Genomic DNA, 10,694 nt, shown 5'->3' on the forward strand with positions numbered 1-10,694 from the left:
CCCCTAATAAATCCATGCTGATTGCCCCTGAGATTTGGCCACCAAATTGGGCCAAATCTCCACTGAATCAAATCAGGGACCGAAGCTTTGCATAGCCCTAGGAGAAACCAAACAACAACTGCACACCAGACTGAATGCGCACAAAAATCTATCAAAGACAAGAATACCCAACTACCTGTGAGGGCACACTTCTCACGGGTCAATCACTCCCTCTCTAATCTCTCAGTTCTAAACCTCAAAGGGAACGTGCAAAACACCTTTCATAGACAAGCCTATGAACTCCACTTCATAAATCTACTGGATTCAAAAAATCATGAACTCAGTATAGACATTGAATTTATGACACATTACAACCTGCCTGACATCTGATTCACCAGGTACCTGACTGACCTGACCTCTTACATTCTTCTTTTCCCCCACCTTTTCTCCCCTCCCCTCCCTTCCTCTCCCCTATTTTTCTGCCCTTTGTCTCCCTGGTTTCCAACTATTTCCCTTTTCATTGTTACCCTCTTTTTTACCTTGTAATATCACCACTGTAGTGTTTCCCTTTGCCCTTGTTCTCCCTTGCTTTCTTACCCCTCCCTTCCCTGCTTTACTTTTTGTTTTTCTAATTTCCACCTATTTTTATTTTCACTGACATCCTGTCACACTTTTGGCTTCTTTCACTCCTGTTTTCCTGATCTCCTACTACTACCTTTTTCACAAACAGCCTCTTTTCTATCTTGTATTTTATCACTGCAGTGTCTCACTTTGAGATTTTATCCCCTTACTATCTTCCCCCTCCCTTACCTGCTTTAACTTTTGTCTTTCTAATTTCTACCTATTTAGATTTTCAATAACATCCTGCCAGGCTTTTAGCTTCTCTCTTTCCGTGGAGTCTCAGACCTGCGGACACTCCTCCCTATGCTTGAAGAAGGGTGACGGTACTCAAAAGCTTGCTAAGAACTTTTTTCCAACTACTTAGTTGATGTAATAAAAGATATTGCATCTACTCAAAGAACCTTGCCTGCCTATGTCCTTAGACCAACACAGCTACAACCAAAAACCCTTCCTAACTTTAAGCATTTGTGTTAAAGTGGCTAGGACTACTCAAGTGAAGACAGTTAAACACAGAACAAAGTCCTTACCAGGGCCTGAAAAAATTACTACCCGATAGTGTGGTGAGCAGTCTTTATTTAATGTTTCTTAAGGAAAAGGAGTATGGGGGAGATGTTTAACTCAATTAACTTAAACTGAGTTATTTCTGATGTGTGCAGATGTAAGAGAGCTCAGCGTCAGGTTCATATCACTGGACTACCCGAACAGACTTTGCAATAACTGTTAAAATATATGTTTACAAATGACAGGGTCTAAGAAACCTAAATCACAAAATATAATAGCAAGAGAAAATCTACTAATCAGCAATATTCTTTGTAAATGATAAACAAATTAAATGTAATAAATGCGCCTGGATCATTTCCACAAGAACTGGACATGTTCAAAGGATATCGACTGGCTATCTCTTCTCAAATTCCTGCCTTTTTAGGTTTGTAAGTTTCAGTCTGAGCTATTTTGTTTTTAATTATTTTCATCAAATTGTTATTTCCAAATTTGATGCAGAAACCCTCACTTTGGTCAGAATGTGAATCTGAAATTATACAAACTATTAACAACCAGAATATTAAGCAATCTGTATATTTGCATGGGTTTGGTTCAGCAAGAATTGTAGAGCTAGTATGTAAAGGTGGATAGCAGCAATATTTATCTTATGCAACAGTAAGGTCTGATCACTTGCACTGGAGCTGAAAGCAAATATTGTTATTTTATATCAATAAGCACTGACCAAATAGCTGGAGCAAGGCCAATCACCCATGCTCTGCTAGGGTTTATTATTCCTGCTCTTTATAGTTCCAGTGGCAAAATATGCCTACTCCAGTATTTTCCACCTTTTTTATAAAGAAGATTTATATATATATCAAAGCACACAAATAAAACAGACTATCATCACTGTGTTAAGATTTGATTTCCCTTGTGAGGTTGTCATGTATTTATTACATCTTCTGTAGGCCTGGAAAATGAACCTCTTTCCATCTACATTCTTCTAAATAGTGAACTGCTGTTTCCTGAACTCTTCATTTAATGCTATAATTTTCTTTTCTTGGATGTTTTGCCTACGCAGTATTCAGGCACATGGCTTTTTGCTCTGAGTAATTTAGAATATTTACTATAGTCACCAATTGGGTGACAGCTTTCCTGCTAATAGTCTGAATAAATAAATATGACAAAAGGTCACCAGATTGGACAAGACACCTCTTTTAATACAGATGTTTTTACTTCATTGTCTCCCAGACTGAGTCTCTTAAACTGCCACAGTTTCCTCAGGACACACAATTCTTTTATCTTTAGTTGGTGTTTGTGTCTCCTCTTGCTTAGAAGGATGTGCATAATCAGCTGCAGAAGCAATCTGACAAGCGGATCAGGAAGATAAAGGAGAGCACTATGAATGTTAAATAAAAATTTGGCCAGTGGATTTAAAGACACGAGTGCTTGTATACAACAGTGTTGTCTGTGCTACTGAGGAAAAGGCCACCTGTACCAGATTATTTTAAAAATAGTCTAATCTAGAGGACTGTGAAAACAGATGAAGCAGCTGTCCTTTATATTTCCAAATGATGGTGTATAATTCAAAGATCTGTATTCTGTCTCCTTGAATATGCTCCTTGACTATGCCCTACAGCTATGATTTGATGTACCTTTTATACAAAAATTTAGTGCTGTATCTTGTACAGTATCCATTACTCTGAACTTTCAGGAAATTAATATGTGTTGTTTTATTGGGATGAGAAAGGGAGCATTTGACAGATCTATACATCCTAACTATTCACCTTTTAGCAAACTTCAATAAATCCTTTGTAGCATGATCTGTGAAATGGATTAGATGTGACTGATGTATTAAATTTCCTTAGATCTAGAATCAGCCTGACTCCTCCTGACCCTGAGGGATTATGAAATACCTGGAGTACAAGCCATCTTGAATGTCTTCATGTGATATAGGCTAAATGGTGCCTTGGAACATCTGTTCCTGGAGCTCCTCCAACGGAGATTTCTTTCTATAATAGAAAAGCTTTGTGAAACAGTCTTTGGGAACCAGCTATCTGAAATGATCTCTTCTCATGAAGAGAATTACCTTAGTTTGTCTTGTAAATCAAGTGTGCTCTTAGTATTTGAATTCAAAGATGTTCAGCCATAACCACCATAGGGAAAGGGCATTCCTAAAAGTGGTCTTTCTCTTACTGTCTCACTTTTTGACTTCTCATATGGACTGGAATTGATAGATTAGGTTATCTCAGCAAAGGCTGCCTGTCTACCTTCTCTTTTAGGAATGTAAAGGAAATTGGAAAGATTTATCTTTCCTTTAATGGTGGTGCTGTACATTTGGTCTTTACAGAACTGGGGCAATTTTGATTAGGTACATTAATGAAAGAGACTAAGTACATTACTAGAGAATTAAAAAGGATGTTTTGGCCATTGAAAGGAAATTTTAAGCATTATATTTTGATACAATTGATTATAAACAAGGATATGAACATAGGATTTGGGACCAAGCTCCAAAAAGTCCTTGACTCTCTTTAATTGGTATTTTGAGATTTGTAAGAGTGTTGCTTTAGGATGCTTCTGTATCTTCCAAGTCCTTTATTTTACTAAAGATTAAACAGTAAAGATAGGATTTTCAAAAAGGCCTAAGTAGTTTTGGAGCAAAAGTCCCAATATTTCCTGTAAAAATTATGATCCTAGCTCACCTAGTCTCCTTGAAAATCCTGCCCTAAATCTACTTTTCTATTATCTTGGGGAAAATGCAAAATTCCACTAAAAGAGTTACTAGAGTATATATGGTTTTACCTGTTTGTAACAGGAAACTGAATTGGACCTAAGTAATAGTATATAAGAAGTAAAAAAAACTAGCAAAATTAGCTAGGTTTTAATTGTTCTTTCCATCAAGACTAGGTTTGTTTATGAGAATAAATTGCCTCTGCCGTTCACATTCCAATTTCTGTCCCTTGTGCTGTAGCTTTATGTGCTCATAAAACTACAGCACAAGGAACAGAAACTGTTATGTGAAATACAGAGGCATCTTATTCTCCACAAGAAATTCTATATTTAGTCTCCAGTTTAGGTGCTAATGTGTATGGCTAAAGTTAGTGGCATGTCAGGTCACTTACACAGATTTTAGATCCTACTCCCTCCTGCACAACTCTTGTCTGGCCATGTTTGCTCTTTTGAGAACATGTTCTGTTTGGGAAGGCTCATAACACTATGTGCCCAAGACGTTAGTGGCATAAAATCCATGATTAGAAACTGACACCAAAGGAGAAGGGCAGTCTTCCCACCTTTAAACCAAATAGTCTAGTGATTAGAGCATTTATCAGGGAAGTGGAGATTTGGAACCTACACATCCCAATTCCAAGAAAAAATGCCCTAACCTCCAGGGCAATGGCAAGGCAAGATCAAGATCAACCTTAACCTCTCCTGTTGTAGATGGTCCACTGGGTAGCCAAACTGGTAAGATTGTTGGGTCTATAAAAAAAACCCATTGGGGTTGTGGCTCGGTGAGACAGGTACTGCCCCAGACAAGAAGGGGCCCTTGGTTCTGTTACCTGTCCCCAGTAGGGCAGATGCAATTCCACTACTATTAATTTTACCTAATGACTATTAAGTGCAAAATGCCAAAATGTCATTGGAGATAGGAGTGGGGGCCAGAACCCAATGCACCCTACTTTGGAGGTCTCTCCTACAAACAAACTCCATTAACATCTTAAAACTAGGTCTGCCCACTCTCTGACAGAAACAAAAATAACTAATTATTTAAGAATCATAGAACCATTGAAAAATAGGGTTGGAAAGGACCACCAGAGACAGTGTAATGCAAACTCCTATTGAAGGCAGAAACAGCCTAAGCCATCTCAAAGAAATCTTTGTATAACCTGCCTTCTAAATCTTCTAGTGAGAGACAATCGACATAATTAACAACCAATTCTTTCTTATGAATCAACTGTGCAGTGAGTGGCATCACAGAGTAACAAATACAATGATGCTTAAATTAGTTAAACAATTTGCCCTGTATAATTTTACTCAAGTATCCTATTTTATGGTATGTTTAAAAGAATTCCACTATTTTACAGAATCAGTCTTTCCTTTTTTTTTTATCAAGGAAACTACATATGATCTTTGAGGTGACATGGGATCCTTTGGATAACTGAACTTTTTATTAGGTTAAGTGCAGGTATTATGATGATTACTTAATAGAGATGCTTCTATAAAATCCTTAACTTGTGATCCTTAACTACAGCCTACTATACACAGAAATCATTGATTTGGATCATTAACTAGATATGTAGTAGTTCTGGATATGAGTAAAGTATCATATTTCATAATAACTATATAAGTAAATGTACTACACAATTTTCCAAATTGACAGAAGCTAGTTTCTTTAGTTCTGTACTTTGGGCGGGGGCAAGGGCTAGGGGAAAGGTTGTTATATTATTTTTGATAGTGTAGTATCATTGTTTTCCATCCGGACCAAATCAATGTACCGGTGTTATGTTCCACATGCTTATAAGTTCAGTCATTAACCCTAAAGAAAGAATGTCTATATTTCCTATGCTTGTTGAATAAGAAAGCAATAGCCTAAGTAATGATAGACTCTCCTTACAGGCTCTGAAACAAGAGCATCATAAGGAAACAATTCCCTAAATGTTAAATTCCTCCAGAACTTTCAAGCTTGGCTGTCTAGTTTTGATAGATTTTGTTGGCAAATTTAAAGTGAAAAAGGAAAAACTATGGGTTCATACACTTGAGAAAATCTGTTGCCATCTGTTGGCCACATGGTTGCCTGAATGAAAAGAGCATTTCCTCAATCTTTTTCTAGACCTGACCTAGCTGAATGCTGAAACAAAAGTCAGACAACTTTTATACCTGGCTCCTAAGAAGAAACCAACTGAGAAGTGCTGAACGTTTTTCTTATGCTTCTATTGGTTAGAAAGATGAATCTAACCAACCAAAAACTTGTTCCCTGGAAATGGGAAAAAATGCTTTTTAGAAAGCTCATTAATCTTTTTATGGTTCTTTCATTTTCACCCCCAGTACATTATAATGTCATTTAGGTGGAGATTTCCAGATTTGAGGACATTGATTATATAGTTTGAAAAGCACTGGTCACAGAGTCTAAAATCTCAGTAAAGAAAAATGACAATGGGTAATCACAGTGCTACTACATTACTTGGGCTAGTTATAAGTATCTGTGTATTTGAAAGGCATAACAGGCATAGTATTATGTCAAAAATATAAATTTTTAAAGGACTTCATCTGTGTAAACCTGTTGCTCTCAATAGTTTTAATAAATCAACTAAAGTACACAACATCCAAGTCTCAAAGAACCAAAATAGGTGAAAATTCTTTCTGAATTTTTTGGGGAAAAGGAGTAGGACCGAATGTTTACAGGGAAGAGGCCCATTTCAGTTCACTAAAAGCATCTTCAAGCATGTGGTGGCATTTTTGTGAGAAATCAGTGCTATTATGTGAGCCGATCCAGTAAATGTATATGCAAATGATCAGTACGAACATCCATCTGTAGCTGATCCTTTGCTTGTACTTTTACTTGATTTGTGCATGCTTTCCAGTTAATCATTTCTGCAGACATTTTTGGCATGCACACACCTCCACCCTCCATTTTGAATAATCTGAGAGTTAGTAGCTTCAAAATATTTGTAAGATGGTCTTATTAAAATAAACGTTAAAGGAACACAGTGGGGTACATTTTCAGTGTGGAGCAGGGAGATTTAGCTGCATGACTTCCATTAGCTTTAATGAGAGCTGCACAGTTAAATCCCTGCATACCACATTGGAAGATTAACCCAGAATACAGACAGTGTTTACTTTTTACTAATACTGTGATTATTACCATGTTCTTCCTCCTCCTCTTCTTCCTCCTCTTCTTCCTCCTCTTCTTCCTCCTCCACATCTTCTCCTTCCTCTTCATCCTCCTCTTCCTCTTCAATCTCCTCATCCTCTTCTCGATCTATCTCTTCATCATCCTCATCATCATCAACTTGTTCTTCATTGTCATCAGAATACTCTTCTTCTTCTTCCTCTTCCTCCTCCTCTTCCTTTTCATCCATTTCCTCTGTTCCATCAGTTTCATAACACTCATCTACCGAAGAGTTGTCTGTTTTAACCACAAATGGTTTTCTTTTGGGAGCAGGTTCTTGGGGTTGCTTATCTTGTGTTTTTCTTTTTTTTGCCAAAGGGCAGCCATACACACTGTTCAGGAAATAAAAGATTTGTGTTATTACACTGTCTGGCAGATCTCCTCTACAGGTCAGATTGATAAAAGCTTTGGGTCAATTTATTCACTTATAATTCTGTACTATGATTAATTACTATCCTTAAAATGTACATTTTCCAAATATAACACTACTTAGGCAACAATGAATAAAGTGAAGAGCACTGGATTGAAAACCACTGGATTGCTGAACAGTCATTAATTTCCAGAAGATGCCACACCAAAATATCACAATTTCAATTATACAGTTAATTGGGATGTTAACAGAGATTCTACTCATTGTTTTCTCTCTTTTGCCTGTTGAACAGATGCTTATTTTTTAATTCCTAGAAGTTTTTTTCCTAACAACTAATGACGAGTAGAGTTAATAGTGGGAAAGTAGTGCTACATAGGTTTATACTATACTACTAAATATTTGATCGTGTACAATGAGAATCCATTTGTACTCCATTTTTAAGATGATGATGATGATGATAATTTTCCTAAAATATCTACTTTAATCTCTCCATCACATGCCAGAAAGTTGCCTAGAGCATAACAAACCAAAAAGGGCAGAACCAGCTTCGGGAATTCTCAAACAAAAACAGCAACAAAAATAATACTCTGCAATATTTTTTTGAAAAGTCTCTTTCAGAAAGTCCAGCTTCTCTAAAGTTGGTGCTATTTCTTCTCTAATTATTTTAACATCAGAGATAATATTTATGACAGATGGAAATCTTTCTTCTCTTCCATAGGGTTGTGCTCCTCTCTCCTTGCTTCTATCATTTCCCCCTTAGTGCCTGTCAAATATAATCATCCTTTCATAGCCGTTATTTCTGCTTCTGAGGGTGCAAACAGACATTGCTTTTGTCCCACAATAAACATTTTTGTGGAGGCAAACTTCTGGGCAAACAGATATCCTAGCTCCTTATTGTGTTCCAGGTGTCTAAAAATGTTGCCAGAACCCAAAGCAGTCACAGTTTGTGATGCCATAAATGGGGAGACATCTTTTGCTTATTGTGCACCACAGAAATTCCCCTGGAGGAGATTCCCATGGCACATGTATCAGGCTGCCATGCCCTGACTTGACGCATACCTCTGCATAGGGGTTCTTCTGCTTGCTGATTCCTGCCACAGCTGATTCTATTCCTAGACAATGTCTGTTTATAGAGAGAGCTGTTACTCTCTATATAAGGAAGCTTCTTTCTTTTCTGGTTTTAAATAGAACTCAAGCCATATCTTTTTGGAGCCAGATCAAGTTTGGTCATGTAAGTGCCTATTCATACCTAGAGCTTAGGTGCCTGTCCCAAGAGGATGATTCAGTTTGATGGAGTTAAAGGCCTAGGGTTCCTATATGGTTAATAGGGAGACTTCAGATATCTGAGTTTTCCACGCAATCTAGAGGCATGTAAAAGTAGTCAAAAAGAAATGGTAAGCATAGGGATGTGTTTGAACTCATCTCCATCTCTGGAGCTAAGGTGCATGACTTACTTTGGATGACAAGTGTCTTCATTCACTTGTGATCAAGAACATCTAGTTCAATTTTATGGTAGCATATTCCTCTTTTTTTGGAATAGCTTAGTGGTTACCACACTCACTGAGGCCCTCCTTAGCCCAATGAGATCCAAACCCATTTGCCAGAAGAACAACCTAAAGAACATGCCCCTTTACCCATGCCCTTCTCCAGTTTAAGCCTGGGCCACTGGATAACCAGTAACACAAGAGTCAAAGTGGCAGGAGAAGCCAAGTAAGGAAGGTATGATCTATAGTTAGGGCATGTCCCAGGGAAAGGAAGAACCTTGGCTCCAGAAACTGTTGAGATTTTTTTTTAAATGATTAGCTGGCCAATATAAAATAAATGAGTAGTGCTGGGAAGCAAGCATCAGAACCCAAGTACAGTATACTCCTCTCCACATGGTTGTTGTGACACTGTTCTGTGAAGTAGGAGATGGAGACTGAAATTCCTGTAGGCAGAGGAACATCTAAATAACAGGTCCTGGTAAGTGCTCTAATTATTAGGTTATTGGGCAAAAATGTAGGAAACTCCACTGTCATTTCTGAGCTGACCACAAGGCTGTTTGTACAATTAGTCTAGTTGTACAGATCCTAATTGATAAGTTCCCTTGAGGGGAGGACTAGTATGGATTGTGCTGGTAAGAGCTAGTTGCATGACTGGTCAAACTGTATTGCTTTTAAGCATGTTCAGAAGCACCAGCGTCTACTAACTAAGAAAACCCCAATCCAAAATAGAGTCACCATCTGAACTGAGGCACCTATTAAGTTTCGGGACTTGTGGAGGATGGACAAATTGAATGTGTCTTTGGAATGTAGATTCCTACATTTCACCTAAATCTTCTTTAAAGAAGCCTTCCTCAGAGTTGAGGAACAAACTATCCTGATGCATAGGAAGACTATCAACTATGGCAGAAGACCAGTTTGGCTTAGCTGGGACCTCTTCAGTAAACTAAGTCACAAAAAGGAATCTTATAAGAAGTGGAAACTTGGACAAATAACTAGGAAAGAGTATAAGAGCATTGCTTGGGCCGGCAGGGATGAAGTCAGGAAGGCCAAAGCACAACTGGAGTTCCAGCTAGCAAGGGGTATGAAGGGAAACAAGAAAGGTTTCTACAAGTATGTCAGCAACAAAAGGAAGATCAGGGAAAGTGTGGGTCCTTTACTGAATGGGGGAGGCAACCTTGTGACAGAGGATGCAGAAATGGTTAAAGTACTCAATGCCTTCTTCACCTCAGTCTTCACGGGCAAGGTTAGCTCCCAGACTACTGCACCAGGCAGCACAGTTTGGGGAGGAGGAGAGCAGCCAACAGTGGTGAAAGAACAGGTTAGAGACTATTTAGAAAAGCTAGATATATACAGGTCCATGGGGCCAGATGGGATGCACCTGAGGATGCTGATGAATTGGCTGATGAGATTGCAGAGCCACTGACCATCTTCTTTGAAAACTCATGGTGATCAGGAGAGATCCCAGATGATTGGAGAAGGGCATACATAGTGCCCATATTTAAGACAGGGGAAAAAGAGGATCCAGGGAACTACAGTCCAGTCAGCCTCACCTCAGTCTCTGGAAAAATGATGGAGCAGGTCCTGAAGGAATCCATTTCTAAGCACTTGGAGGAGAAGAAGGTAATCAGGAACAGTCAGCATAGATTCACCAAGCGCAAGTCATGCCTGACCAATCTGATTTCCTTGTATAATGAGATGACTGGTTCTGTGGACGTGGGGAGACCAGTAGATGTGGTGCACCTTGATTTTAGCAAGGCGTTTGATATGGCCTCCCACAACATTCTCTGAGGCAAGCTCAGGCAATGAATGAATGGACTGTAAGGTGGAAAGAAAACTGGAGTTTTTTTTGGTGACATGATGGTTTTGTTAAAATCCT

At 38.4% G+C, this 10,694-nt stretch overlaps 1 protein-coding gene across 13 annotated transcripts in view; it reads right to left on the reverse strand.

The window, feature by feature from the left end:
* Window positions 1-10,694, reverse strand: part of MYT1L (myelin transcription factor 1 like) — a 709,345-nt gene that overhangs the window by 166,914 nt on the left and 531,737 nt on the right. For all 13 annotated transcript variants that reach the window (XM_019520651.1, XM_019520649.1, XM_019520647.1 and 10 more), the window contains 2 exons: window positions 6,938-7,296; window positions 2,994-3,089 (listed from right to left, as the gene is read on the reverse strand). In XM_019520651.1, coding sequence (XP_019376196.1) covers window positions 2,994-3,089; window positions 6,938-7,296 — 455 coding nt within the window. The remainder of the gene's footprint in view (window positions 1-2,993; window positions 3,090-6,937; window positions 7,297-10,694) is intronic.

Source organism: Gavialis gangeticus, unplaced genomic scaffold (genome assembly GCF_001723915.1).
Source record: "Gavialis gangeticus isolate Ggan-Ray unplaced genomic scaffold, GavGan_comp1, whole genome shotgun sequence".
NCBI classification, from domain to species: Eukaryota; Metazoa; Chordata; order Crocodylia; family Gavialidae; genus Gavialis; species Gavialis gangeticus.